This window comes from Acanthaster planci, linkage group LG17 (genome assembly GCF_054643075.1).
Source record: "Acanthaster planci isolate LZ-2023a linkage group LG17, COTS_SCS, whole genome shotgun sequence".
Taxonomy (NCBI): Eukaryota; Metazoa; Echinodermata; class Asteroidea; order Valvatida; family Acanthasteridae; genus Acanthaster; species Acanthaster planci.
In genome coordinates, this window is record NC_141793.1 from 13,585,474 (window position 1) to 13,612,697 (window position 27,224).

The window sequence follows — 27,224 nt, forward strand, 5'->3', positions numbered from 1 at the left end:
GGTTGTGTATAATAATGTTCCGCTGTACCGAACATTTAGTGGAACAGAATTTTACAAAATCCTGAGAAGGAAATACGTCACAGCTGCTCACGCACAAAGCATTGTGGGTAATTTGCAGGTGTCAATGCGCTCGTGGAAGTTTTGACCTGAGAGCTCGACAAAGATTAGGCCATCCATTTGCGCTGAATGACATTGGTATTAAAGTAGATATTCCTGAAACAAGAAGTGTAAAATTCAAGTGGCCTGACCAGTCGCGTACGCCCAGCTTAATTACTGGCCTCGAAAAGTGGACTAGAGCCTGAGAGCGAGTCGTGAATTTTTGGCGGGGTAATGACGATTCGCTCGTCTTTCCAGGGCCACCATGCGTGGGACAGGGGATAGTACCGTTAGACACAAATGACTGTCATGCATTGAAACGATAGAGTGAGCGCCCTCTACAAGTCGTCGTGTTTTCATGGTGTTTTTAAGCCTGTGTTTCTTTCACCGTTTGTTTTGCCTCTGTCCATATTTGCATGATATCTAGAAATTGTCAAGACATTTTGTGGACTCTTGGACCCAAGAAACAACTGGGGATGTGACTTCATAATGACGTCTTTCAAAATGCAAATTTGACTATTGTAAAGTGAAGTGTGGTGGACAGCAAACTTCAAAATTGGACACATTTATCCCAAATGCTCGAATGATGACGCCATCAGTTGGATTTTGCCTGTAAGGTGACAGGGGCAACACTGGACATGTAATTTGATGCCTTATGAAGTTGGTGAGAGCGGCTCATGAGCTGATACGCCGTGCTTTGCAGCAGAGGTGTACGTGTATGTGCCCCCCATACGGAATTTCGGTGTACATGGTCATAGACAGTAAAGAATGTGACATGGAACCTGTAAATAATCCTTCATGAATTGTTCAAAATGTACTATTAAGATATAATCTAGATGTCTAAACGGACAGTTAGGTCGATTGAAGCCAGCTAAATTAATTTTCATGCCTCTATATTTTTCAGTCGACAGCTTATAAGATATGTTGTTTGGTAACTTATTTCCATCATGGGTGGGGGTGGGGGGGATCGGATATATAGATTCTCCCGAAATGCAGGGTATCGAATCTATTGGTGCAAACGAATCCCCCTTTTCAAATTCAAATTTATTTCAAATTCAAGTCATTTCAAATTGAGTGGATAATCTCTTTCTTGATTTCTTTTCAGTTTGTTACCTGAATACCCCATAAGTGAACTTAGTATATTACTAGTTGAATTATGGTTACTACTCTCTGCAATATCAGTGGAGCACAGGGATGGTTGTCAATCAGGCAGGTGAGAAAGTACATGTAAATGTATAACGAGCCTCCCTCTCTGAGGGCATACCCAGATATAGCCTCCCAGTTGAACTTCTCCCCTCCAGAACGGTCAGAAGATGGTGTACGCCCACGATCTTCCCGATCCCGGGATCCAGCCGCCGCGGCCGCGCATCACACCAAATAGCCGTCGGCGCGGGCGCACGGCTGATGCGTCTTTTCCCACAATTCCCAACTACGATCTTTTCTTCCGGTTTGCCGAGAAGCTAAGGTAAGGAACGATTAGTTGCTCAAAAAATCTGGTATCATCCGCTCGAAAGAAGCTATAGGATCCTATACTGGAGAGTTTTGCTGTTACTCAGTATGTGAAGAACAAAATGTGATGTATTTTGTGTATTGGTTTTCGCTTTTCGCCTGATATGAATGATTTTTGACATGCACGAGACACATTCAGTTACGTTTTACCACGGTTTTGTGCTGACTGCTTGTGCTGTATTCACATTTTTTATTTTGATTTATTCTTTATTTGTTCCACAAAATGTCTGTACATAAATTAAAGAGGGAGTAATGTAGGTCCCATGGAGCGGCTACGCGAGTATAAAGTGGGTCTTGTGTGTCCTGCAACGCAAAGTGAATGGGGAAGGCGGAAGAATATACTAAGTCCAATGTGGGTCCCGTGGAGCGGATACAGGGATACCAAATAGGCCTTGTGCATCCTGCAATGCAGAATGAATGGGGAAAGTAGAAGAATATACTAAATCCAATGTGAGTAGCGGGTACGCGGATGTGGTCTTTGTGGATGGAAGCGTGACTCCATATCTGCGTATCCACGGCTACAAGGTGGGCAAGGTGAATGGTGGGGTATTCTGCAATTATGCCTTAAAGAAAGGTAAACCCAACGATTCCTGAAGTGGAAATAGAGATTTCGCCAAAAAGTTAAAGTAACTAATTTCTATCATGTCCATTGCATGCGATGCATTGGGCCTTTTGTGGTCCCAGTTGGGGTTGGTGAGAAAATTACACAGTATAGTGTAGTGCATGCATTTTATTCCTTATGGCAGATGACTGATTTTGTCCCTAAATAGAGGGACTACTCCACATTCAGGGAGTGTCCCTGATTTGTGATGGGTGCCTGGCTGTGGGGTTGGGCATTTTGGGACACTAGGCCTAGGCTAGTTGGATGCCACTTGACACCCAGTGAACAAACCCTATGAAACTATTGTTTTCTCAGTAAAGGACTTAGTATTTTGCATTTTCCCTCCTAACTTGAACTTTTCTGGACATGTTTTTGCTTCCTGATGGATATTAGGTCACTGTAGGGAAGAATTACTGGCCTCTGTATATGGAACTCTTCCTGGCCAGACACTACTTAAGACGTCGGACGGAGCACACTGTCAAAACACACAATGAAACGTTGAGTAAACCAGCCCAGAGCTGGTTTACTTGGAGTTTGACAATTTTTTGCACGCATGTGTGGCTTTTGTGAGCATGTGTGGCTTCTTTTGGAGCCACACATGCTCACAAAAGAGATCAGAGTTCATGCTACATGGTGTCACCGCAAACCATTTACCTTATTCCTGTTATTAGTTGTTGTTTAAACAGGCTCAGGGGGGATATTAAATCCAAAATACTAACCAGTGTCTTGAAAATGTACTTTATTTTGTCCTCAGTGATTAATGCACATGTATTCTTTCTGACTCCTCTCATCCAAACGCAGGAGCAGCCATGGGCAAGTTCCTGAAACCAGGCAGAGTGGTGCTTGTTCTCTCTGGACGTTTTGCTGGCCGCAAAGCTATCATTGTGAAGGTGATAAAATCAGTGTACATGTGTGTGTGTGTGTGATGTAGTGATGTACATATTGCGTGTCTCCAATACTGATACTGGACAGAATCTGAAGAATGCTGCAATTACAGTTCCACCTTTGAGATCCAGTTAATATGTTTAGAAGCGAAAGCTGTTAATACGTTTATCTGTGAATTTAATTATAGGTATCATTCATTTTTCTTTTGAATTCTACAGTGTTGAGTTTAAATCAGTTTTGTACTGCATTTCATATGATTGAGTTATTTTTCCCTAGAACCACGATGATGGCAGCACTGACAGGACGTACGGCCATGCTCTTGTTGCAGGTGTTGCCCGGTACCCACGCAAGGTGACCAAACGCATGAGCAAAAAGCGTGTCAAGCAGCGCTCCAAGCTGAAGGCCTTTGTCAAGGTTTACAACTACAACCACCTCATGCCGACTCGGTAGGTTGTCTCCATCAAAGTGACGTGGCACAACAACCAATGCCAATATCACTATGGAACAACAAAATGAGAAAGGAAAAAAATGGAAAAAAAGTATTGAGGCTAAGCACCTGCAGTGATTGGAAAGTAAATTTTCCTTTCAAACAGCATTTACCCAATTCTGATACTGCTAAAACATCAAATATAATGTCCAGTTGTAATTTTTGTGTTCGCATCTGTAGCTAAATACACGATGTTATTTTCCTTTGAAATCAATATGCTAATCTCCATTTTGCTGAGTCCTTTAAATCTAATAATTCCTATACTTTTTGCAAATTTTCAGATACTCTGTCGATGTGAACATTGACAAACAGGTCGTCAACAAAGATGCCTTCCGAGACCCTACTCTCAGGCGTAAGGCAAAGAGAGAGGTCAAAGGAAAGTTCATGGAGAGGTGAGTCTACAACACTTTCTTCCTGTAAAATTTCTTGAAGGTGCTTCGCATTTTGTTTAGTCACATGTTGGTAGTTCACACATTTTAACAGCTGGACCATCAATGGTATGGCAGTTTCATCAGATTTTTTACGGGTTAATAAGGGTAGACTATACATGTATCTGAGGTGGTCTTTGACAAAATATATACATGTAGGAGAGAAAATGCTATGTCCAGACTTCTGACTTGTCCAGATGTCAACCATTGTGCTGTGCTTTTCACAACTTACTCCGACAGCATTGCATGCTCATGCCTTCCTAAATAGCAATATCTGTTGCAAGTGATGAAAATACGCATGGACACCTCAGAGTGTCCATGCTTTTCTTTGAGTCATGACGTTTTCTTAATTTTTTCTTTAACGCAGGTACAAGACAGGAAAAAACAAGTGGTTCTTCACAAAACTGCGGTTCTGAAGTAATCAACATTTTGGGCACACTGTAAAATATGTTAAGTAAGCCTGGTGAAGACAGAAATTGGTGAGAATAAAGCGCTCTGATAATCAGTGCAAAAGAAGTAATTGTCTCTATTGCCACTCATTTGTGTTGTTCTGGCAAATTCAACAATTTTCATGGAGAAGGTCAACCCTCAACAGCTAGCTTTGAATTTGAGTGCATTTAGTTTACTGTCAAAACCAATGTACGTGTATTAAACTTGCAGTCACTGTGAAAAGCAGGGAAAACTTGATGACGGCCAGCTCTATTCAAGGGATGGATATGAGAGGAAATGGCCATTATGGGTTGTGTCTACAAGACCCAGACCTGGCTGCTTCAGTGAATGGGTGTTTTTGGCTGTAAAATGTGACATGCTAGGAATGCAGCGTGTCAAAGGAAGCACAGACTTGAGAGTGGGTACAACAGGTGTGCGAATTTAGCTTTTTGACTGATTCCAGCTATGTACGTGTTGACCCTGATTTGCATCTTTTTTGTACATCTTGTCTGTACAAAAGTGTGGAGACCTTTTTACATTTCAGCTTTTATTTTAAGTGGCCACTTGCACCCTTGGTACAAAAGAAAGTGCACTGACTGCTACAACTGCAAGATGCAATTTCAATGTGTAATTTTATCACTTTTACCAAAAACAAATAGAGTCAAACCTCGTTAGTAAGAGGTCCTTTGGACTTTGCAGATTACATTGTTATAACAGGAACCTTGTATTATTGATTAAAAGTGTTTGAATGTACACGTACCCAGGACTTGCGGAGTAATAATGACTACTATAAGTACTGGCCCACTACAAGATCTACACAGAACAGTTCAGGGTCGGGACCTAGGATTTATTTGGTAATTGTCCAACATTTTCACACTGTTGACAGTAGATTCAAACCTCATACATGTATCTGGACAAGTAGAAAACAAACTCACTGACAGTGCATGTACAGTTTAACCCTTTATCTTACTTTGAACCTCAAGTCCTTGTCTTTGTTATCCAGATTGTGTGATTTCTTCACTACAAATTGACTTCATGTACTGTATTATCTTTTAGCAAATTCAAATTATCAATTCTGATTGGTTGATCCAACATACAACTGTATCGGACCGTTCATATCACTTGTCACGTAATGCACGTTGTTTACACTAAAAGCAAAATGCACAACTAAAATTTACTGTAAATTCAAAGGTGGCGTGTTTGTGCACATGGGCCACAATAACATCTTTACTGTGTGTCAAGTTTGCCTGAAGATACATTTGTTATCACGCTTGTGCTTGTGGAACACAACACGTGCATGTATTGTCATACCTCTCTCTTGGATACTGTCTGTTCAAATTATTGGCCAGAATGATCACATGACGTCACGACGGGGCAATAGATGTACATGTATATCCGTATGCTACACTGTGAGACATCTCATTCTGCCGATAGTACATGTACATGCACAAGACAGAAGAGCTTCGGGAAGTTCGAGAGGGACTATTGTCCCTCATTTAGTCAATTTTGCATGGTACCCATGATGCTTTTGTGCATAGGTAACGCTTGTATAACACGAGTTCCCATCCCCGCAGCCTTTTAGATAATGCAGGGACCGCTAACCAGACTACATGACGTGAACTTGTCCTCTGTTAATTAATACAGTTTGACAGTAGGCCTATGGTCTTCTGAAATTCAGAGCTAGTTTCTTTGGATAAATTCCTTAAGACAGAGGTATGACAAAACAATAATAAATGTAGTGCATCTACACAGACACACTACATTATTCTGTGTTGCACCCGAGCTCGAGTGATAACTTATATAAAAAGCATATGTCAAGTTTGGGCAGATGAATACAGACTTCTTCAATATTTATGAATTGCTATGACATCACCATGCATTTATAACTAGATACCTGACAAGCTTACTGATACCATTTGCATCTTTTACTTTTTACTACTTGCCAATGATGCATTTGAAATATCCCTGGAAGTATCGACTGGAATTTATAACATCCACAAAAAAATAGAAGTTACAAAATAAAGCCCTGATAAGAATCAAAACTGCAAAATGACAAAATGTAATCCACTAAAATACCAATTTGTAGTTTGTTTCTGGCATAATTAGCAAAAAATGCAAACTTTGTTGTATTCAGAAAAATTAAATGGTAAGACACAAAACACTTAAAAACCTAAACTAATAAGACATCTTCTGATGTGTTAAAATGAGAACCAAAGTTTCCCAAATTTCTAATCAGAAAATAGCAAAATGGCAATACCTGGCTTGTTTATTGTGCTCATATTACCATTTCACTCTCTGGTCATTAACAACAAGTTTACATCATAATATATTTAAATCTTTGAAACTTTTTCTTGTCGTTTTACGCTCTAAGGTCATTACAGACCAGTTTCCATATTTGCATCTTTAAAATATTTTCATGTCAAGAATGAAATATTTTTTTCTTCCCTTTTTTCCAATAGCAAAAGATATTAGTACTACTGTTCAGCACTACTTGAGAAAAAGTGAACCATGAGATGATGAACATGAGCACAATTGTCACACCGCAATAAATACATATAGACTTCTCATGACAGGTTTCACTTCTGGAATTTCTTCATTCGTTCTTCAAGGGAGTGACAATTGGCTTGGATACTGGTCATGTTGGTTGCAAACGATTGTTTCAGCTGTGTTAGAAAAAAACAAAGAAATACAAGTGTAAAAAAACTCGGAAACTTGTTTAAAAATGGGAAATAAATATTTTCCCCACAATCCTTATCCTTAAAGTTACTGAATTTGACATCAAAATGACCAAAATAATTCTGTTGGACTTCATGAAATGATTAAAATGCTTAAATGATCAAAAGACCTAAAACTGCTGGAAATTCCGTCTTCACAACTTGGTTAGTCTGCAATATTTGCTGCCCAAAATAAACTTGTATGAATCCCATTAATTTTCTACGTCTGTGTAGTCAGCCAGTATGGTTAATGTACCTCTTTCAACAATGTATCCTGGTTATTGAGAGCTGAAGTCAGCTGCTGTTGGGTTGTGTCCAGATGACTCAGAGCTTGACTGAATTGCAGAGCTGTTGGGATCAAAATAACTCACTCTGAGACAATCAATGTCATAAGACAACACAATTTAAGATGATCAGTAAATTGCTGATGAAGCACTCCAATCATGTCTACCACAGATCCATAACACTCTCTGAGGTTAGGGGAAATCAGACAGCTCACATAGTAACAGTATGGATGTCAACATTGGATTTGTACCTTGCTCATGTAAATCCTTCAGTGCTTGCAGTCGCTCCACAATTGCAGGTACTGTGTCTGCAATACCGTCCCACTTCTCCACCATGTCATACAACTCTGAAATCTGTGCAGATAGTTGACAATGAACGACAAAACAGTATTTGGGGATAATCTCATGAATGTGGGTAGATGTATGCTTTATTTTTGTTCCTGCATTTTTATGCAACAAACTGTCCAGCGTATTAGACAACAAAAATTAAACGCAATCAATTTATGTGTTTCCTATTCAATGCAAAGTGGAGACAAGTTGCCCAGTCCAAAACTGATCACATCATGGCATCCATACAAGCATTTGGGGTAGGGAGACCCCTGTAATAAAGGCTTTATGGACAGCTTCTGCTTTCTAGGAAGGAGCTTTATGATGTGGATGTAAGGGGAATTCTACACATTGCGTTCAGCTGTCTCACGGTCTAGACCATACCAACTGCCGGCTACGTATTGACCACTAACCTTGCTCTCCTTGCCTGCATCTTCTGCTGTCTTTTTTTTTTCCTTGACTTGATTAAGATGCTGTAGAAGTCCCTGGATGCGAGCATCAGCATGATCTAGCTGCAGTGGATCTAAGAGACCAATTTGGGCCTGCAACTGTACTGCTGCGTCCTATGAGAAGGGAGTAATGTTTGGATTTATTTCAACTTCCAAATTCTATTGTAACAGAACTAAGCCATTCAAAAAGATTTGCACATTGAAATTGATTGAGTCCTTCATGCCATAACTGTACCTTCAAGTCTGACATTCATTATGATTAGCACTATCCTTTGTTATTTCCATTCAACAATAGTAATCCAGCAGCTTGAGCTACAATAGCCATTGTTAAGGATTGACTTACCATAAGACACTTGGAACTTGTGTCAGCTGTCAGGAAGGACTGTCAATCACAAGAAGAAACTATATCAGCAATTGATGAAATACAGTAAACTCTGACTAAGTTGGCATCGCGTAACTCGTCATACCATCTAAGTTGGCCTTTTGACAAAAGTCCCTATCGTCTGTAATGCATTTTCATTGCAAATTTCACTTAGAAGTTGGCATTTATAAGTCGTCAGTTCATATAAGTCTGCATGTTTATCTTGGTCCCTTTTCCACAAGACCACAAAAATTCCTTTGTGGAAGTCGGCATTAAAAAAAAATTGCACTTCAATATCAGTTTCCTTTGCCACAGTTGCCAAAAAGTGTCAAGTCCCACACTGCTTGACTGATGTCTGTTTATTAGCTGCACAGGCCTTAGTTGATAATCGGCCAGCATGAGTACATCAATACAAGCAACCCCTCTAGTGCTCTGTCCATTTTGGGGGTCGCCTTATTGAACAAACTCTACCAATACGTGTGCAGATGAGTGTCAAGTTTTCTCTACCATAACTGTATCACGTACATGTACGAACTGCACTGTTGTGTCATGGTGTGATATGCAAGTGGCTTGCCGTCCTTGCTTCGTCCTTAGGGGCACATGATCAATTATCGAATTTGTGGCCCGTGAGGATAATAATAGAGAATGACTTTGCTGGGATCGACCATGGAGGTAGAAATAAAGCAGGGTAAATCAAAGCCACTGAATTAATGCAAGGAATCATAATGTACATAGGCAATACATGTGTATGTGTAAGTCAGCAAAATGACGACTTACAGCACAGGTTGGCATTTGCGTAAGTTGTCATAATTTCTGGAGTTCTGAGAGTGCCGACTTAGCCGGAGTTTACTGTACTTATTATTAAACACCAAGCTCAGTAACCAAACTGTGTAACACTTGCACTACTAAGCAGGGAAGTTGTATGTTACATGGAGATAAAACAAGCAAAGCAACAGCTAAAAATCACACATTTTGCTTATGTTCTGTAGGAAAAATTTGACATATCCAAAGAATAATCTCCATCAAAGTTCCTGGAACTTACAAATTTCTGTGAGTCTTGCCCGATAATGTCCTCCAACTTGGCTAACCTCTGCTCTAACTCTGATGCCTGTAAAAGAGAATGAAAAAAAAAAATATGGGATGTAAAACGTATGTCCCTTCTTGTAATAGTCATTTCCTATTAAAGGTGAAAGGACTGGACTTGCAGTGCATTTAGTTTTATAGTTGTACATTTTGGAATATTTACTCCATTAACCTACACACATTTTGTGTGTAATGGACATGTCATTAATTTTACACAAGGCTGATTATCAGAATTTTATTTCATTAGTTTCAAGTGATGTGCAATACTGACCAGAGTTTCAAAAGTTTCGGCCATATTTACACAATGCACACTGATGAATTCACTTCCAGAGTTTCACTTTCAATTATGCGAGCATTTTGAGTCCTTCCTGTACACAATGTAGCTCAATGAACTAAAACAATAAAGCTATGATCAAGTTTAATTTTGGACAAGCTCTGTTAGTACAGGCAATGCAGAACAGAAACTGACAGCCAGTACATGTATAAGTCTATAATGTTTACCTTGGAGAGTTGGGCAAATTTGGCTTGCTCCGGGCTGTAGTGTAGCTCATAGGTAATGCAGCCATCTTGATTTTGGGGGTCAGGCTTGGCAGGGGATTTACCAGCTGATTGCACACTAAGATTCTTGAAAGCCTCCAGCTGACTTAATAACTTCCTACCAAACAGTTTCAAGTAAAACGAGTTAAATGTCATCCAGGGACAGAAAAATCTTAACACCATGGGTTACGTAAACACATCTGCTCTTTTTCGGACCAGTTAAACATGATGTCAATTCTATCAATCATGACAGGTTTTGAAACAGCACAACAAACCATACATTTCTCTACCAAATTTTCTCTAAATCTTTTAATTGTATAAACTTAAAAATCTGTCATAAAGTAAGTTAGACTAGCTTCAAAATCTTCTTTTACTTTGGCAGAGTTCCCTGGGGGTCAGCAGCCTCCAGCATAGCATCTGAACCAAGAATTTTCTCTAAGTGTAAGCCATACAGCTGCTCTTGAAGACCACTGAGCTGCTGCATCAAAGACACTGGTGTTACACTGGGGGATTTGGAATCCTCAGCTGCTTGCTGGTAAAAAAAGATGAACAGACACAGTGACTGACTGACTTGGACAGGACATGCTGTCAAAATTTTGGAGTCAAGACAGTGAGCCTTGTGCTGCGTAAAGTTTGTCGGCCCAGCATGTAGTTCTTTGAAATTTGACCCACTATACATTTCTTAAGCCCTACATGTGTCCAATGACATATAGTACGGTACATGTAGGCCTGCAGTACATGTACATTGCCATAGTGTATAACAATGCCTGCTGGTGCATGACACCAGGCTTGCACTCTATGAGATAAGTGTCAACACGTATAATACAAGGTTTACTGTAAGACAATGTTTTTTGAAGAGTCCCTTCGAGCTTGTATTCAGCATGTTCGACTGTATACACTTTAAACTGGCAAATCAGCACTAAAGGCTTACTTTAAGTTGTTCCACTTCATCTGACAGCTCTCTGATTTCATGCTGTAATCTCTGGTACTTCTGGACTGGTGTCTCCTTGATTTCTGTTCCTTCTTCAAGCTGATGTTACAAGCAAGAATAAAGAAAGTCAAATACAGACTTGCTGTGATACGCCATCCCTATTTAACCCTAACAGTCCTCAATCCTCCATCTGTTCAGAATTGAGGACTATTGGGGTTAATCATCCATTCTCTGTCGTTTGAATAGAAATATCCGCAGATATTTCAAATCAGGGAGTGGTTGTTTCTGGAATTAGTAACTATGTCAGCTGGTTAGGCAAACAGAAAGCCTGTAAAGTTTTCAATATTAAAAATTTTCTCAAACAACTATAAACTTGGATTTTCAAATCAGCAGTTTTGGACTGGTCTTTACAAATCAAGTCTGAAATGTGTAACTTATTTCAGAAAAAAATTTTTTATTAAAGGCAACTTTAGATACTTACTATTTCATACTCAGTCCTAGGCACAAAGTAACCTGTCCTTCTGGAGTGGCTCACCCGGTCAGAGAAATCTGAGACAAAATAATCAATTTTTGCCTAGAATTAAAGAGTCACCAGACACTTGGAGATCTGGGTTGGTGTATAATTCATATTCTATTACTGATGGCCACTCCTTGCCTGAAGTAACAGAATAAAATTGAAGTCTGAGCGATTGCGTACACCTGTTACTGACCTTAAGAGTTTCCAATTATGTGAGTAATGCCATTAGAGTATCTTGCTGAATACAGTCTGTCTTACCTACATTTCCATCTAGTAATTTCTTGTCCTTGAACTTGCTGAAAGCAGTGTTTGCATTCACATTGAAATGTTCCACACTCTCACTCTTCAGCTCATCCTTAAAAGACAAAAAAATGATTGAAATGATATTGTTGTGCGACGAGGCAAAGATGCAAACTTGGCTCATTTCAAATATTGAAAATACAAAGTCTTTTCAAAATTGTTTACTACAGTAACCAAATAATAATTCCAGACCTTAAGCTTACAGAGAAAAATAGAATGTCAATATGCGTGGGAGATGGAAAATTCGTACACAATTTGAAATATGTACAAAGACCTGTAAATTCATATTGGTCTATTCTTAGAGCCTATTTACCATGTTTACATATACTTTCTCAGAAGGCGTTATAATAACAAAAGACCTTTTAACACCAATTATCTTCTCAATAATAAAATTCATGAGGGGTGCTTCCTCCAGCCAAAGAATGGATAGGCCTCTGCACAGATGATGTCATACACTGTGTTAGTGCCAAGATCAATCCCGTGAAAGCATTATAGTGCCCTCTGTTGTTCACAGGCATTTAGGCTGTAATGATGGGATGTCAATGCAGGGCATTGCTCGTTTTTTTCATAAGCAGAGTAGAATGGAGGGTGGAGGAAGAAAGTTTTTCCACCTCTGCATCTTTCTCCTAGGTTAATCTCTTGAAAGGAATTGAAGGAAAGAATTTGGAAGCCTCTGTAAGACTAAGAGCTCTGTAACCCTTTGTACACGGACCTTTTATAAACGTTTAACTAGCGTTTATTACATGTATGGAGTTTTGACCAGTTACATAGAATTGCAATTTGGAAAAGACAGTTGAAACGTACACCAGCGTGAACTCTTGCTTTTATTTTAGTGCACAGTATAGACTGCTATAGCTTCAAAGAACTGCTAGAGCGTTGGAAACTTCTGGACATACATGTACTTGCATACCCAGTCCATTCACTCAATTACCAGATGTACGTGAAATAATGAGAAGGTGGGCAATAGAGCTAGTACGATAAAGAAGGGCCCATGAACCGATAAAAGGGCATGTACACACTGTTTACATGGGCACTTTCCTTGGGAGCCAGTGGGGCCCACCGTCCACTGAGCATCAGAGGGAAGCACATTTAAAGAAACTAAACTATAGTAAGTAACAAACTCTATTATTACCACTTCTTGCTGTTGATCATCCTCTGGTAGGTCACTGGTCTCATACACATCTGGCTGGGTGTCCTGTAAGGTAAACATACGCATGTATATGTACGAATATGAATCCCAACATTAAATAAGACATCTTAAAAAGTAAAAGAAAAAGGGAAACAATCTGAAATTGGGTAATTTTTCACATTACATAAATACAAAAGATAATTTAGCCATTCCTATTGGTTGGCAACCTGTCAATTGGTCGGTCTTAAATGGTTTACAAAACACCTGCTGGTTGTGCGCAACCTCATGCAGTACAAGCTTTGTGTGTACCAATCCTCATACATGTAGGAGATTGTTCACGACTACTCACGGGAAGAACACACTACAATATGGATAGAGGGCTATTTGAAAAAATGAAGTAAAATTGCTGAACAGAATCATTACAAATCTGTAAGTTTTAAATTTGTTTTGACTTATGGACTCAGAAGGTATTTATGAATGGAATGTGCGTGACCAGTCTCAAATGTGCATTTAAGACAAGTGCAGGAGAATGGACAATATTCATGCCCTTGAGACACCAGCTCAAAAGAATGGATGCTGATGTAATACCCTTGAGTGTGGCGCAGGTATTAGTCACATCCATTCTCTTGAGTGCAAAGAACATATTTATTATCTTATTGTGATAAAACAATTTTAAGCAAAATAACTGTTACAAGAATCTATGCTCCTCCACATAAATTAAAAATGGTCTGTCACACAATAAAAACTGGTGCACGATTATCTTACAGTGTAAAATGTTTATGCACCAATTTTGCATAACATAAATTATAGGCCCTAAAATAATTTAAAACAAACAGGCAAAAATGGCAGAAAGAGTTTCATTTACAGATGCCGCTGGACACCTTATGCACAAGGTTGGTTGGTTTCTACATGCAGGTCCATGTAATTGTTTTCTAAGCATACTAAGTAAACGACTTGGTTTTTTCCTTTCTCAGGTGAACTTTTCTGGACTTTTTTTTTGCTTTCTAATTGTTATTAGTATTATAATTTATGGTTTATTACCCAAACTCTTGCCGTCAAAGGCTGAATTTCAGTTTGATTTACAATAATTACATTAAAACTATAAAAATACAAGGAACTACATATTCAAAACAGAACAGTAAAAAATACAGGTTTACACATTAAATAAAACGTTTATTTAAAATTGACTGATAAAAATACCAAAATGTTATCAAACAATTGAATGATGCAATGTGAAAGAAAGTACACACTCCCCCCTCCCCGCAATGCAAACCAACCCCAAACCAACCCTCATCATCACAACCATCTTCTTCAGATGGTTAACACAGGATGTAGGTCACTTTAGAGAATAATTAAATTACAGGTGTCCTGATATGGAACTATTCCTAAAATGGCCAAGTTTCATTGTCTGCCTCTGGCTGCAAACAATACAGTGCAATTAAAAAAGTGCACAAAACATGCAGGGGACATTGGCAAGATGGGAGAGCAAATTGTGCCAACACCATTTAGACAACCTGACAACCAAGTGCATTCTCACCATGCTCTAAGCTACGTGTAGCTCAGCATGTTGTCTGGATAGGAAACTGTTTCCTTCATGTCATGTCAAAATATTTTCTTACAAATTTTTAAACGTCCATAGGCCTACACTGTTATCACGCAGTAGCAGGCCTACATGTACATGTTTATGTTCGTGTACATGTACATGCCACGTAACGTTACACATCACAGTTGTACCCAGAATAGAGCGCGGTTGTACGCATCTGTAGGCATGTCGATGCGTATATAGTGCTACCGTCACAGTGTTGGACTGTGGCCGCACCCAACTCTTAATTGAAGTTTTTTTCTGCACTAGTGGACGAAAATCATCTAAATACTTCAATCAAACACGTGAATTTTGCCTAAACTTACTTTTTCACAGTACACAACACATATTAAGTTCATTATACTATAATTTTTAAGCCAGTTTACTTACAATCCCTGGTAAATTGGCGTACTTGGGGTCCGCCATGTTTAATTTATTTGGCCACGTGATTACAGAGAAAAACGAGACTTCACAGTATCTTGAACATTTTTCTGAAAGTCAATCGAAAGTTTTTAAGTTATAAAATTTTATTTTTTATTGATTATCAAAAAGCTTTGGAGGAAGTAAGATAATATTTCATCTCAGAAATTGTTTCAAATCTAACTACTAAGTCCATATACTTTGAAAGCCTCGCGAGAATTGTTAAACAGCACTGATGTCATAGTTTTCTTACTGAAAGTAGGTGGATGCTGTACGTGTGAAAAAGTCGGTCGAACTCTGCCATGTAAATAATACATTTTCTCCACAAAATTGTATCATTTTAACCCTGGACATCTGCCATGCCGTCAGTTCCATACCCAGGGTATCCTTAGAACCCCTATTGTCTCGGTCGTGGTATTTTGGTGGCGTAAGTTAATGTTTTTTCTTTGGCCATTTTCTCCATTGCGAAAGTCGCCGGCTGTACATAACATTAGCATTTATACGCATAGACTTACATTACATAGTCGACAGTGTGATGTTGATGTTGGTTGGTGGACTGAGTAAGTCGGCGATTACGGTATTTGAAAACACATTCCTTGATTTCAAGACAACGGGAAATTGAATCGATTTACCATGGCTGATGCAGACGAGTGCAATATTAAGGTAGTGTGTCGGGTGCGGCCGATGAACAACTCTGAATTGGCATCTGGCTCAGTAGTTGCTGTGAAATTTCAAAATGAAGACACTGTATCAATGGGGGTAAGTATTATCATGTTCCCTTCCAGTTGAACTTGAAGTATGTTTGATTGCATTTTTCGAGAAGAATTGAAAATCGGTCACCATTTTGAGTCTCATAAATCATGATAAGGCGTACCAACATGTTGCCGAATAGTACTAAGTGGTAAGTAGGAGTAATACCCTGTAAACCTGACAAGTTCCCACTGTACTTTTTTCTTATACTGCCTGTCCAACATGTCTAAGCCTAGTTACCATGGTTACCTCATGATTGCAGGATTCATTACTTCCTCTGAAATCCCATGGAAAAAATAGAAATCCTTTTTATGACTATTTCTATAATTTGCCTTTCATCAATTTACCCCTATCTATCGTGTAGTATGTTTTGCTACACGCCGCCGCCCCTTCCTTTTTCATTTTTCCGTGTAGCACTGTGTAGCACTGGGGATGTGCACCAGTCAATGGTAGCACTTTTTTGCTACACGTCGCGGCCCCGTCCAATTCATTTTCCCATGTAGCCCTGTGTAGCACCGGGTTCATGCACAAGTCTATGGTGTAGCCCTTTTTTGCTACACGCTGCGGCCCTTTACTTTTTTTGCATCTTCGTCTAGCACTGTGTAGCATTAATGTGCACTTGAAGTCTGGTTCTTAGACCATCCAATCGGCTGTGCCTACATGTACATGTATATCCTATTGCATATCACCTGATTAAACATTCTGTGTAGTATGTATCACTGCTACACACACAGGCTCAGTCTTCTTTGGTCTCATTTCTGGCTGGGTGTATTGTACTCAGCCAATGCTGAAATTCTTTTCACAGTATTCCAGATACATGTACAGTATGTGTACCTGGCTCTGCCTTCATGGTACATGTACCGGTACATACATTTACATGTACATGTACATTACATGTACATGTAAATGCATGTACATGTACATTACATGTACATGTACACAGTGTTATAGCTACGCTGGTCCGCACCGGTCAGGGATCTCCACTGTGCAGCATTCTACTGTCTGGCGCAAAGCTTGATGAAACAACCCACTGACTGGCACAAAATCCTTAAAAATCCAGGAAAAAACATCAGCCACCATGAACATTTACATATTTTGACCTGGAAGAATTAAAATAAATTTGAACTCTTAATCAATTTGGAAAGAAATTCTCACTGAAAGAGCCCCTGGGCCCTGGCCATGACCTGCGAGACTGGTTGCTTCGCTTCCTCTGTTCACCATTACTGAATTGTCCTACACTAAAATATGGCTGACTATAATAGTACCTTTAATAGTTGATAAGGTGTAAAAAACTTCTTGGTTCATGTACATGTAGTCCTTTCTTTGGTGTATCAGCAGGTTTGGTTCCAGATGGACATTTTTCAATAAATTAAGGTAGTTAAGAAGCTGAAGTTATCAAATTCCCTTACATGTACATGTCCACTGTCCATGTACACTGCACATGTGCATGTACAGTGACTGCATGCAGTAATATAAAAGAAACCATACACTGATTTGTCCCCATGCTTTCTTACCAACTGATCAGAACTACATGTACCTGTACATGTACATGTATATTCAGCCAAATTTGTTAACATGGTTAAAGTCCATACATGTACTGACACCATGGACACTGCCGACAGCTGGAACAACCATTTGTCATGTTTGTGTTGATTTCCAAATAAATTGTGAGATGGATTAATCAAATTTCTCTCTGAGGACGCATACAAGTGCACCCTAGATACGTACTGTACTTGTATATGCCATGTAATGTGTGATTTATATTTTTTATGTTGTTGAGATACCTGTACGTCATTTTGCTCTTGACATGCTTGGAAGAGATATTTGAATAAGGGATATGTATGTAAATTGTGTTGATTGTAAAGAAGGCCAGCGTTGGACATTTTAAAAAGACTCAGTAAAACAACTTTAGCAGATCATGAGTTGCTCACACACCTTCATGAACTGGATATGTTTTCAACATTTACCCGTACATGTACATGTATTTGTGTATAGGCATGGCACCGTACATGTACATTGTACACCTGTACACTGTACATGTAGGTTAGATGTTCGTGTATTGCTGTGTACATGTACGTGAAATCCTCTTCAAATCTGGGACAGGCAGGGATCTGAAACTGGACGTACATGTACATGTATTTCATTGAACTTACACTGTAAGTGCACTGATTAGCATACACAAATCTGAAACGTTCCTCCCTGTGCACTCAGTTCTTGTAGACACTCTTGATCACCTTGAGCACAAATTTGTACATGACATCCGCTTGTGAATGTTGATGATCTTGAGTCCATTCTGTTTCTGTGCAGGGGAGAGTCTTTGTTTTTGACCGGGTTTTTCGTCCTATAGCAACACAGGAAGAAGTCTACAACAGATGTGCCAAGGCCATTGTCAAAGGTAGAGGAATTCATTATCTTTATATTTTACAATGTATTTTTATACAACCAACATGTTCATAAAATGTGATAATACATTGACAGTATTCATGGTGACACAAACAATGATGACTTTGTAGTATATCAGTAGGTACTGCAGAGATTGTGGAATTGAAGAGAAAAAATTGTCAACCATTCTGTGACCCTAATTGAAATGTTTTTTCTTCGCTTTGGGTGTTTCAAATTTCAGAGCATTTGCGGTGGTCAGAATACATTTATATTCGGACAGTTTATAAGGTTTTTTGATTTACTACTTCTTATTGTGAAGACCTTGATTATTAATATGTGTACATGCAAATTGAGCTAATAGTAGCCTATTACATGTGTACATGAGCACACCTGTAATTGCATACATACTGTATGGTACAAGGTACCGATACATGCAATGTTATTAACTGTACATTTGTTAAAAGTTTTGTATAATTATTCTCATGTCTGTTGTGTCTACACGTATTTTGCTTTATTTATTTGGAGGTAATATCCACATATACTTTAATTGTGCAGGGAATTATATTAGTTACCGGTATCACACGAGCGCAAGTGGAACACAGAATAATAGTGCGTCCGTGTCCCCTATACCACTCGGCCGAAAGGCCGAAAAAAAAAGTGTCATAAAAGTCGCGACTAGTTAAGTAGTCGCGACTAGTTTGAAATAGTCGCCACGACTTTGCAAAATTGACAGTCTCACAGGCTTAATCTGTGTGCAGTCTGCAAACATTGGCTTTTTCTGTCTTTGAATTGTGGGTGTCAACAAGAAATTTGGGAATGAGTCTTTGCTCTTTCCAAAGGACTCTCATCAGTACTCATTTTCAGACTGACTAACAATTAGCAGTGGAGGAGGATTGTGTTCCCAAAGAAATTTCTTCCTAGCTGTTTTCTTTTTCCTGTGTTGGTGTTCCACTTTGTCTGTGGACACTCATTCATACCGGTAATACCAGGTTGTGTCAGTGAATAGTAACCTAACAACTCATGGTGTTCATTATATTTTATGCCAATTTACTTAATGCAGATTACTCCTTGTGTTGTCCTTGCAGATTACATATCTCTGTCTGACTTCACAATAAACTTGTCATTCATCATTGTTTGTTGCAGCAGCTGTCTGTGCTAGAATCAACAGCAATCATAGAGTCCATGTTTGGAGCATTGTATTGTGTATGTGTTTGTGGCTCAGGGTCATTACTGAAGTGACAAAGCATCCATCACTTTGGTTGAAGTGTGTATTCATTTAATGTAATTCGGTTGGGGTAAAGTTTCCACGGTCCCCTGTATGAACTGGTAAATTTTTCCATAGACTACTGTATTCAGAAGTAAAGTAATTACATACCTGAATTGACCTTAAGTAATTGACCTTAAATTATGCACAATGTGCATGAGGGCTTTTTTAGTACAATGAAAGGGATGTATAGCACACATTTGGCAGACTATGAAATCAACACAGGAATGCTTGATGACTATTGAACAGATTGGCACTCACATGGATGCTTAGGCTGTTTAGCTGATGGTTGTGTTTAATAAATTTGTTTTCAGTATTTCTTCTCCAGAAGGAGCAGAAAAGAAATTTTTTTTTTAAAGAAAGGTTTATCAGTATTCGTAATCCATTATGCCAGTAGCGTGTACATGTACATGTATTTATTTAATGTTATTTATTGAGCTTATAGATAGTCTTAACATTTATTAACTCTGACCATACTTAATCCAACAAGATTTCATGAAATTGAAATTGCATCTTGTTTATTGGGGAACTTTAATAAGTAAAATCAGGTTGACAACACTGTGATTGATTAAAGCCAAGATATAGAGACAGCGTCCCAAACTACTCCTGTGATCATTTGCTTTCACAAGTCTCTGTCTGAAGGCATACTCCAGTACATTTATGTTTGTCACATTTTCTGTGTTCCTTCCTTTATGCTTTATGGTAAAGAGGCCTAACCTCAAGGGTTTCGAGTCAACTCGGACCCAAACCAACTCGGACCCATGCCAACTCGGACCCATGCCAACTCGGACCCACGACCAACTCGGACCCATGTCAAGTCGGCCACAATACTAACCCGGACCCACGACCAACTCGGACCCACAACCAACTCGGACCCAATACTAACTCGGACCCACGACCAACTCGGACCCACCCTGAGTCAACTCGGACCCAACCCCAGGAGCGTGATTAACTTGTTGAAAATTTTTATTTTGTCCACTTTTACATTTTAGCATTTGGTAAATGACACTTTTGCACTGCATGCTGCCAAGCTGTAACGTCCTCTCTACACGTTATGCAGGGAGACAGTGGCACAGGCTTCTCAGAATCTCTCCGTTTTCCAGATCCAGATCACTAGCAGAAATCGAATGAACTTTCACCAAACAGCCCCCAAAGTTTTTGTTGCAATAAAATGCCACAGATAGGCCCGTCTGATGTACATAAGAGATGCTGCATACGTACAACAGATACTGCAGATACACATCAATGTCCCGAACATTGGACCTTTACAGTGTCTAATGGTGTTATCCTCCACCCCACTTTTCAATTTTTTTTTGGCCTGGCAAGTCTTACACCTCCACCTTGCCCCATTCTCTCCCCACCCCCAATACCGGCAAGATGGAGGAATTCATCCATACAGGCCTTAACTGACTGTCCAAATAACGCAAATAGGTTGGTAATTTCGAACAACACAAATCAAATCATTTTAAAATAAAAATGTGGAATATTTCCTATTGGCTTAAACTTGGAGACGGTTTTGAAGCGTCGTATGTCTGCTCGCGAGCTCATTATTAATATTTTGTGATCCCACGGTTTGTTATTTTCTACAATAAGACGTGCCATAATCACGAGGGATCATAGAATTATTTATATAAATCCCGAATTTGGGATTGATAGTTTCCGGTCAGAGTATTTCTTTCACAAAAAGCCCCACAACGCGGGCCTATTTTGGATAGAGGAAGGCGGCTACATTCATATGAGCGCATAGTTTTACTACTATTAGGGGGTATCTTCGGGAAAAGACGAATAAAAAAGTTTGTAAAATTGAAATGAAAAGTGATCGATCTGTCCATAATCTTGAATTTCCAACGAAAAAATGAAGGCCAACCTCTTCGCGAGGTTCAAGAGTCAGCGCTATTTCGGTCTACGGGCGCGTAAGATTCAGTGGGTCCGAGTTGACTCGAGGTGGGTCCGAAACGGCGTGGGTCCGAGTTGGCGTGGGTCCGAGTTGGTCCTGGATCCGAGTTGGCATGGGTCCGAGTTGGAGTGGGTCTGAGTTGGTTTGGGTCCGAGTTGACCTGATCCCACCTCAAGCCAGTGTAGCCATTAATCTGATAAGCCCTTATTTGCATACAACTGTTTTTGCTTTTCTTTTACATTTGGAGCAAGATATGGGTCAGAGAGAACCCCCCTTGTGTTGGTCATTGTTGGATGGGAATCTCAGGAATTCCTTACAGACTTCGAGGGGGGGCGATGTGTTAGATAACAATAGTCTAGAGTGTGTACAGGGATTGGACAGGTAAGGGGGTTACTCCTCCGTCCCAGATCTTGCCTGGTATATTTTGTCACAAATAGGATGTAGGGGGTCATTATGCTAGGATAATCCCTGATGTTGATTATCCAGTTCCACAATGTACAAAGGTCCCCCCTTGTTTTACTAAATGTAAAGTTCAATGTTGATGAGTTCATTATTTGTTTATTTGACATGTACAAGTATAATGGTACATGTACATGTACATACATGTACATACATGTACATCTATATACATTTGGAAGAAACATCAGGCATTTGTGAATCAAACATGTTTACTACTGGTACATTTAAACGTAATCTTACTACATGTTGCTGCATGTACCTGTTATGTACTAGTATTTTCTGTTCATGTTGTCTGGTTGCATGTCACTTCAAATACTGGTATGTTGCATGTCACTTCAAATACTGGTACATATACCTGTTCAGCTATGCAAATAAAAAAAAAATTATATCCTAAAATTCTGTTTCGGTAGACTTTAGCTTCGATGTCACTTCCACATAATTTAATTTAAACGTATTTCTTGGCCCCACCTCCCAGTCATAAATTGCTCTATAAAATGCAGACACAGTTTCGGGCGAGTTTATCAGCCACACATATTGAGTTCTTCATTAGCTTTTACTGCGTTCATGTTGGGCAGGCGTCAGCATTATTCAGCTAACTGCTAAGGGCAATAAATGTTGCTGCTCTGCTATTCATGATATATATTTATAAGTCTAAAGAATAGAGAATTCCCTTGTATGAACCTCATAGAGCAAATGCATGCGTACATGTATGAGAAGGGATATGAAGTCAGACTGCCCAGCACTAAGTACATGTACGGTACATGTACCGTAACATTTCTTTTGTCTTTTGAATTTAAAATCATATGAACATTTGGGAAGCATCGTAGGAAGTCTGCTAAAATGAGTTTCAGTGCTTCTGTCCTTTTTGTATTTTATAAAAGTACTGCTTGTGCACATGTACATGTACATTGTATATTGCATACATGTATTTCAATACTGAAGCTAAGGTGAAACTTTTCAAACTGCAGTACATGTATCTGTACACATAGTATTTCTAATTCTGTCAAAATTTCAAAGGGAGGTTCCAGGATTCAACTTTGTGATCCTACATACTGGTACCTGCTTGCATACATGTACATGTACATAGGCCTACAATACAGTAAATGCACACAGTTCTGATGCACACATAACCTAAGGTCACATACAGACTCTAGAGGTCATTTTAATGAAGCATACTGAGGATGAGTCATCACTGTTGGCTCCTCTCCACTGGAGAAGTTGAAGAAGGTTGGGTAGCAATGTACATGTATACATGTACATATGTAAAGTATGCACTTGCACATGTGTCAGATTGATGAGATGCACGTAATGGGGTTTGGGGCCTCTATCAAGTACATGTACTCATTTATGTACACGTACAATGTACATGTACATATTGTAATGTCTCTCTTTGGGTAGGGAGTCGTCATAAAGAATGAGAGTCATTGGACTGACTTATACACACACTGCTGTTTTATTCTGAAGAATTATTCACATCTTCTCCATATTTACAGTGAGCAACTGCTACTAATAGGGCTGGATATTACTCAAGTACTGCTTGTCCAAATCAGAGCTATTTATTCGGGAGTAATAGAAAGGTTGTTCATATCGGGTCTGTACACATGAACAGTCAGGGAGATGTTTCTCCAATGCTGCCTGCTCAGGAATGATCAATGCTGACTGCTGGAGCTGATCGCTTTATATAGACTTTTGTAGTCTTTTGGGGCCGCGTCTTAGCCAATGGGAGCACTGGATTGGGGTGGTTATGAATAATTCATACATGTAGAAAGTCTATGGGGATTTTGTACACACTTGGTATTCTCTGACTTTGATTCTGGAGAGCGATAAGGTCCAAGAAGTTTGGGAGCGGGAGGGTGAAAGGCTGATCGTGGGTGAGCTACTGGGGACTTGGTCAACGAGGGAAAGGAAAGGTGAGCCTTTCTTGATACATTGGGTTGTGTACAAAACTTATTCTCTTGATGGCTAGGAAATCTACACGTACTGGTTATTCTTTAGGGGTAAAACTGAGGGTGAGCAGAGGTAATTGACCTCGCTGTGACACAGGCTTTTGTTGTTTGGTTTGATGGGGCACATACAGTATGAGTTGGGGGTATGTGTGGGTCGAATGTATGGGTTATATGTGTGACTGAGAGTAGGATCAACTCGGAGGAAGATTTGGGGGAAAATGACTAAGTTGGAAGTGTGCCAGCTTTGGAGTTGTGGTTCAAGGGCATGTTGGAGCATAGAGCAATGGGGTCGTGCGTGGAATGCAATGCGCTGTGTACAATGCGTGTAATCTAGATGGTCATTGCGCGCTTGCTGTGGGGTAAGTGGTGTGTGTGTACACTATAATCTACATGCATTTTGGGGAATAGTTTGTGGGAGCGTAACAATATGTACACAAATGTGTTCATGTACATGTACATGTACGTCTGTGCACAGTTCATGTACGGTGCATACAACATGCTCGGTAGACATGCATGCTTTCTGTATGTATACATACATCATGTACACGTGCATGCGTCCTATTAACAAGCATGCAAGTAGAACAACTAAACAAGTAAACCATCACAATGTTCGTGTATTCTCTCATTGGTGTCAAAATGTTCAAGACAGGAGTTTGCATCGAATAGCAGCAAAAATAAACTAACAAGAAATTAAATTACAGAGAGAAAGAAAAATTCTGTGCACGTAGGAGGAAGAAAATGAAGGGATTACTAAGAAAATAATTGGATAAATATCACGGAGCTCAGGTACATGTAGTTAGAACAAGTAGTGCGAGTACAAAGCATTTGTTACATCATGGAGCTATTAAATACAAGTAGTCAGCACATACAGAGATCAAAAGGGTCAGTGATGACCACCACCAGCACAGCACGTGCTGCAAGGACAAAACAAATTCCACGCTGCTTGTGGGCTACAAGGAGTGCTTGGAGTTGCATTTGCAAAGATTCGTGGGTACCGCGCATGCGTGTCCGTAACACTTCCGCATTTTCAACATGGCCGCTTGAGATGGAAACCATTGTGATCGGAAACTTAAATTTTGATAATTTTAGTGATTGTTCTGATATTCCAATGACAATGAAAGTCAGTTTACATCTTTACATCCCCAAAACGTCTCTCTTAACAATAAACAGAATTACTAATACAAATTCTCCAAAAATAGGTACAAGAAAACTGAAAGAATGTACATGTACATGAAGCTGGTCCAGAGGAAAATAAAAAACATGGGAAGATTCTTTGTCCTTTCTATCATTGTCCACAGCTGTCTCAGCATGAAACCTCACCACGTTGTTAAATGTGTCCCTGCGGCATGTTTCCACCTTCTGTTGACCATAGGAACCTCTAGGATTGTGATTTATGATATAAATATCGCAGTTCATATTTTGGGTATTTGTTTTCTACAGCCAGAAACGCAAAATATCATAACTGACTTTAAAAACGTCCGACTTTTGCCAAATAACCAACGCTTATTTGGAATTTTCGAGTGCATCTGCGGAGATCACTCACTTACTCCTGAGGATGATAATGATTATTATGATTTGCTGTCTTTTTTCTTTCGTAACGTAGTCCAGTTACATACACGTGTACAGGTACTTACACATGTACATGCTGGTACATACATGTATGTACATGTACATGTACCGGTACTGGTACGGTAGCGTATGAGACAGATGAGCCTCGATGTTCACAAACCTGAAGATATACATGTACCGGTACATGCACTATACATTTACAGTGTACATTTTACAAGTTGCCATTCCAAATAGATGTTCTTGTTCCTCCATGGTAATGCCAAGGTTCTCAGAAAGGTTAACACATTACCAAACCTAGTGCATTGTTTACATGTACCTGTATCTTCTATTTCACTTTAGCCACTTGGCCATCATTTGCTGCCTTGTACTGTACATATACATGTACATGCCTGTACTTGTACTCTACACGTGTGTACACTTGTGGTAATGCCACCAACTACATAAGAAATAATGACATTTAATGTACTGGATACTAGAGCACATGGACACAGAAATGATCCATAAGATATACCAGTTGTACACTTGTACATTGCCTTAAACCTGTATCGGCATCAGACTGTTCAAAGTCCAGTATTCTTGTACATGTACAATGATGAATTTATTGAATGGTAACAGTTATCACTGAAAAGATTCCATTTTAATTTGAGGCTCACCCTCTGGCACTGATCATCCCTTCAAAATAATTAAAAATCAGACAATTTTCCTTGTTTGAGCCAGCAGTCATGTGTAGAAGTTAGTTTATTCATTGTTTCAGCACTTTTTTCTTCCACGTCCATGGCCAAGGTTGAATTCCATGAGTTTATGTAATACAAATTTTGCCTCGAACCAGGTTTTGTGGAGATGTTGCAATTTCTCATATTGAGGAATAGATATCCTGCTCAACAAGAAACTGCCTTTCCCAGTGAAACCTTTCAAGGGACAGCGAATGCTACATGTACATGTAGCATGCTAACAGAGTATCTTTGAGAAATCATTGCTACATGTACAAGGCAGTGAGATCTGTGGTTTTTCAGAAAAATGAAAAAACTGCTAGTTTCTACAATATGATCAATAAATGTTGGCGTACTGTCATTTGTGACATTTTGAGGGTTAAAGTGTGTCCTTTTGTTAATTTGTGGGCCGTCCTTAGTAGTGAATACATCCCTTTTAGTGTGTTCAAGATTCCTGTGGTTTTAAAAGTCAGCCTGTACTTTTCTTTGAGCCTGTAATTTGTCTTTTACAATGCTAAACAGAAAAAATAAGTTCGATTCCCATCCATCTGGATGGGCTTGGTTGACATTCCCTGTACATGTAACCTTGACAAAGGTGTTTGTACAGTGTGTGTTGTGTGGAGGGAATTTTGTACCTCTCTGATTTTTATTATCTAATATCCCTGGAACCAAAGTAACGTAACAGAATAAAACAAAAGGAATGATAATGATTGATGCTTTGCACGTGATCTTAGAAAATTTTATAGGTTCAGCAGCAATAAATAGGTGGCTACTATACATGTAAATGTACATGTATAAAAAGTCATCTTTAAAATCTTTTCTGAATAGCCATATGTAAAAGCCTTTTACTTGTCCACTTGTCCACTTGTAGGCTATCTATCTTGACTCATACACGTACCGTTCATGTACCTGTTCGTGATCAGGCTAGAAATCTTCATTTTTCGTGTACGTGTACATGTACACGTATACAGTAGTATACTGGTAGTGGTTGAATGTGTAAGTACATGAACGTGTACATGTACAGTACATGTACATGTATGGGTGCATGTATTGTACACATACCTGCCAAGTCTCACGCATAAGGCGTGTGACACACACATTTTGACCAAATCTCATGCTCACACACATCAAGCTCAAAATCTCACGCATTCTGCAAATGATGAGGATAATTCACAAAA

At 39.3% G+C, this 27,224-nt stretch overlaps 3 protein-coding genes across 5 annotated transcripts in view; 2 read left to right on the forward strand and 1 right to left on the reverse strand.

Moving 5' to 3' along the window:
• The first annotated feature begins 1,457 nt into the window (after window positions 1-1,457).
• Window positions 1,458-4,522, forward strand: rpl27 (ribosomal protein L27). 2 transcript variants are annotated; one of them, XM_022224220.2, is made up of 5 exons: window positions 1,458-1,561; window positions 3,008-3,096; window positions 3,368-3,537; window positions 3,860-3,970; window positions 4,374-4,522. In XM_022224220.2, the coding sequence occupies exons 2-5, from the start codon at window positions 3,016-3,018 to the stop codon at window positions 4,420-4,422; spliced, it is 411 nt and encodes a 136-aa protein (XP_022079912.1). In that variant the 5' UTR covers window positions 1,458-1,561; window positions 3,008-3,015; the 3' UTR covers window positions 4,423-4,522. The 2 variants fall into 2 exon arrangements, with proteins under 2 accessions (XP_022079912.1, XP_022079914.1); XM_022224222.2 differs by having other exon boundaries at window positions 1,556-1,651.
• Window positions 4,523-5,048: 526 nt separating this feature from the next.
• dctn2 (dynactin subunit 2) lies at window positions 5,049-15,145 on the reverse strand. The gene is made up of 13 exons (XM_022224218.2): window positions 15,040-15,145; window positions 13,071-13,133; window positions 11,897-11,993; window positions 11,603-11,670; window positions 11,122-11,220; window positions 10,565-10,722; window positions 10,155-10,308; window positions 9,613-9,678; window positions 8,553-8,591; window positions 8,174-8,323; window positions 7,685-7,787; window positions 7,406-7,497; window positions 5,049-7,098 (listed from the first exon to the last, which is right to left on the reverse strand). Exons 1-13 carry the CDS (start codon window positions 15,073-15,075, stop codon window positions 7,012-7,014), a joined length of 1,212 nt encoding a protein of 403 aa, XP_022079910.1. The 5' UTR covers window positions 15,076-15,145; the 3' UTR covers window positions 5,049-7,011.
• Window positions 15,146-15,297: 152 nt separating this feature from the next.
• LOC110973399 (kinesin heavy chain-like) overlaps window positions 15,298-27,224 on the forward strand; it is a 29,753-nt gene continuing 17,826 nt past the window's right edge. For both annotated transcript variants that reach the window (XM_022224216.2, XM_022224217.2), the window contains exons 1-2: window positions 15,298-15,828; window positions 18,127-18,214. In XM_022224216.2, coding sequence (XP_022079908.1) covers window positions 15,703-15,828; window positions 18,127-18,214 — 214 coding nt within the window. In that variant the 5' untranslated portion in view covers window positions 15,298-15,702. The remainder of the gene's footprint in view (window positions 15,829-18,126; window positions 18,215-27,224) is intronic.

Excerpts from the sequence above, each read along its gene's own strand:
- rpl27 (XM_022224220.2), top strand. The coding sequence starts at position 3,016 with ATGGGCAAGTTCCTGAAACCAGGCAGAGTGGTGCTTGTTCTCTCTGGA. Across the intron at positions 3,097-3,367 it reads GCAAAGCTATCATTGTGAAG|AACCACGATGATGGCAGCAC; the intron begins GTGATAAAATCA and ends ATTTTTCCCTAG. Across the intron at positions 3,971-4,373 it reads AAAGGAAAGTTCATGGAGAG|GTACAAGACAGGAAAAAACA; the intron begins GTGAGTCTACAA and ends TCTTTAACGCAG.
- dctn2 (XM_022224218.2), bottom strand. The coding sequence starts at position 15,075 with ATGGCGGACCCCAAGTACGCCAATTTACCAGGGATT. Across the intron at positions 11,994-13,070 it reads ATGATCAACAGCAAGAAGTG|GATGAGCTGAAGAGTGAGAG; the intron begins GTAATAATAGAG and ends TTGTCTTTTAAG. Across the intron at positions 8,592-9,612 it reads GGCAAGACTCACAGAAATTT|TCCTTCCTGACAGCTGACAC; the intron begins GTAAGTTCCAGG and ends TGTGATTGACAG.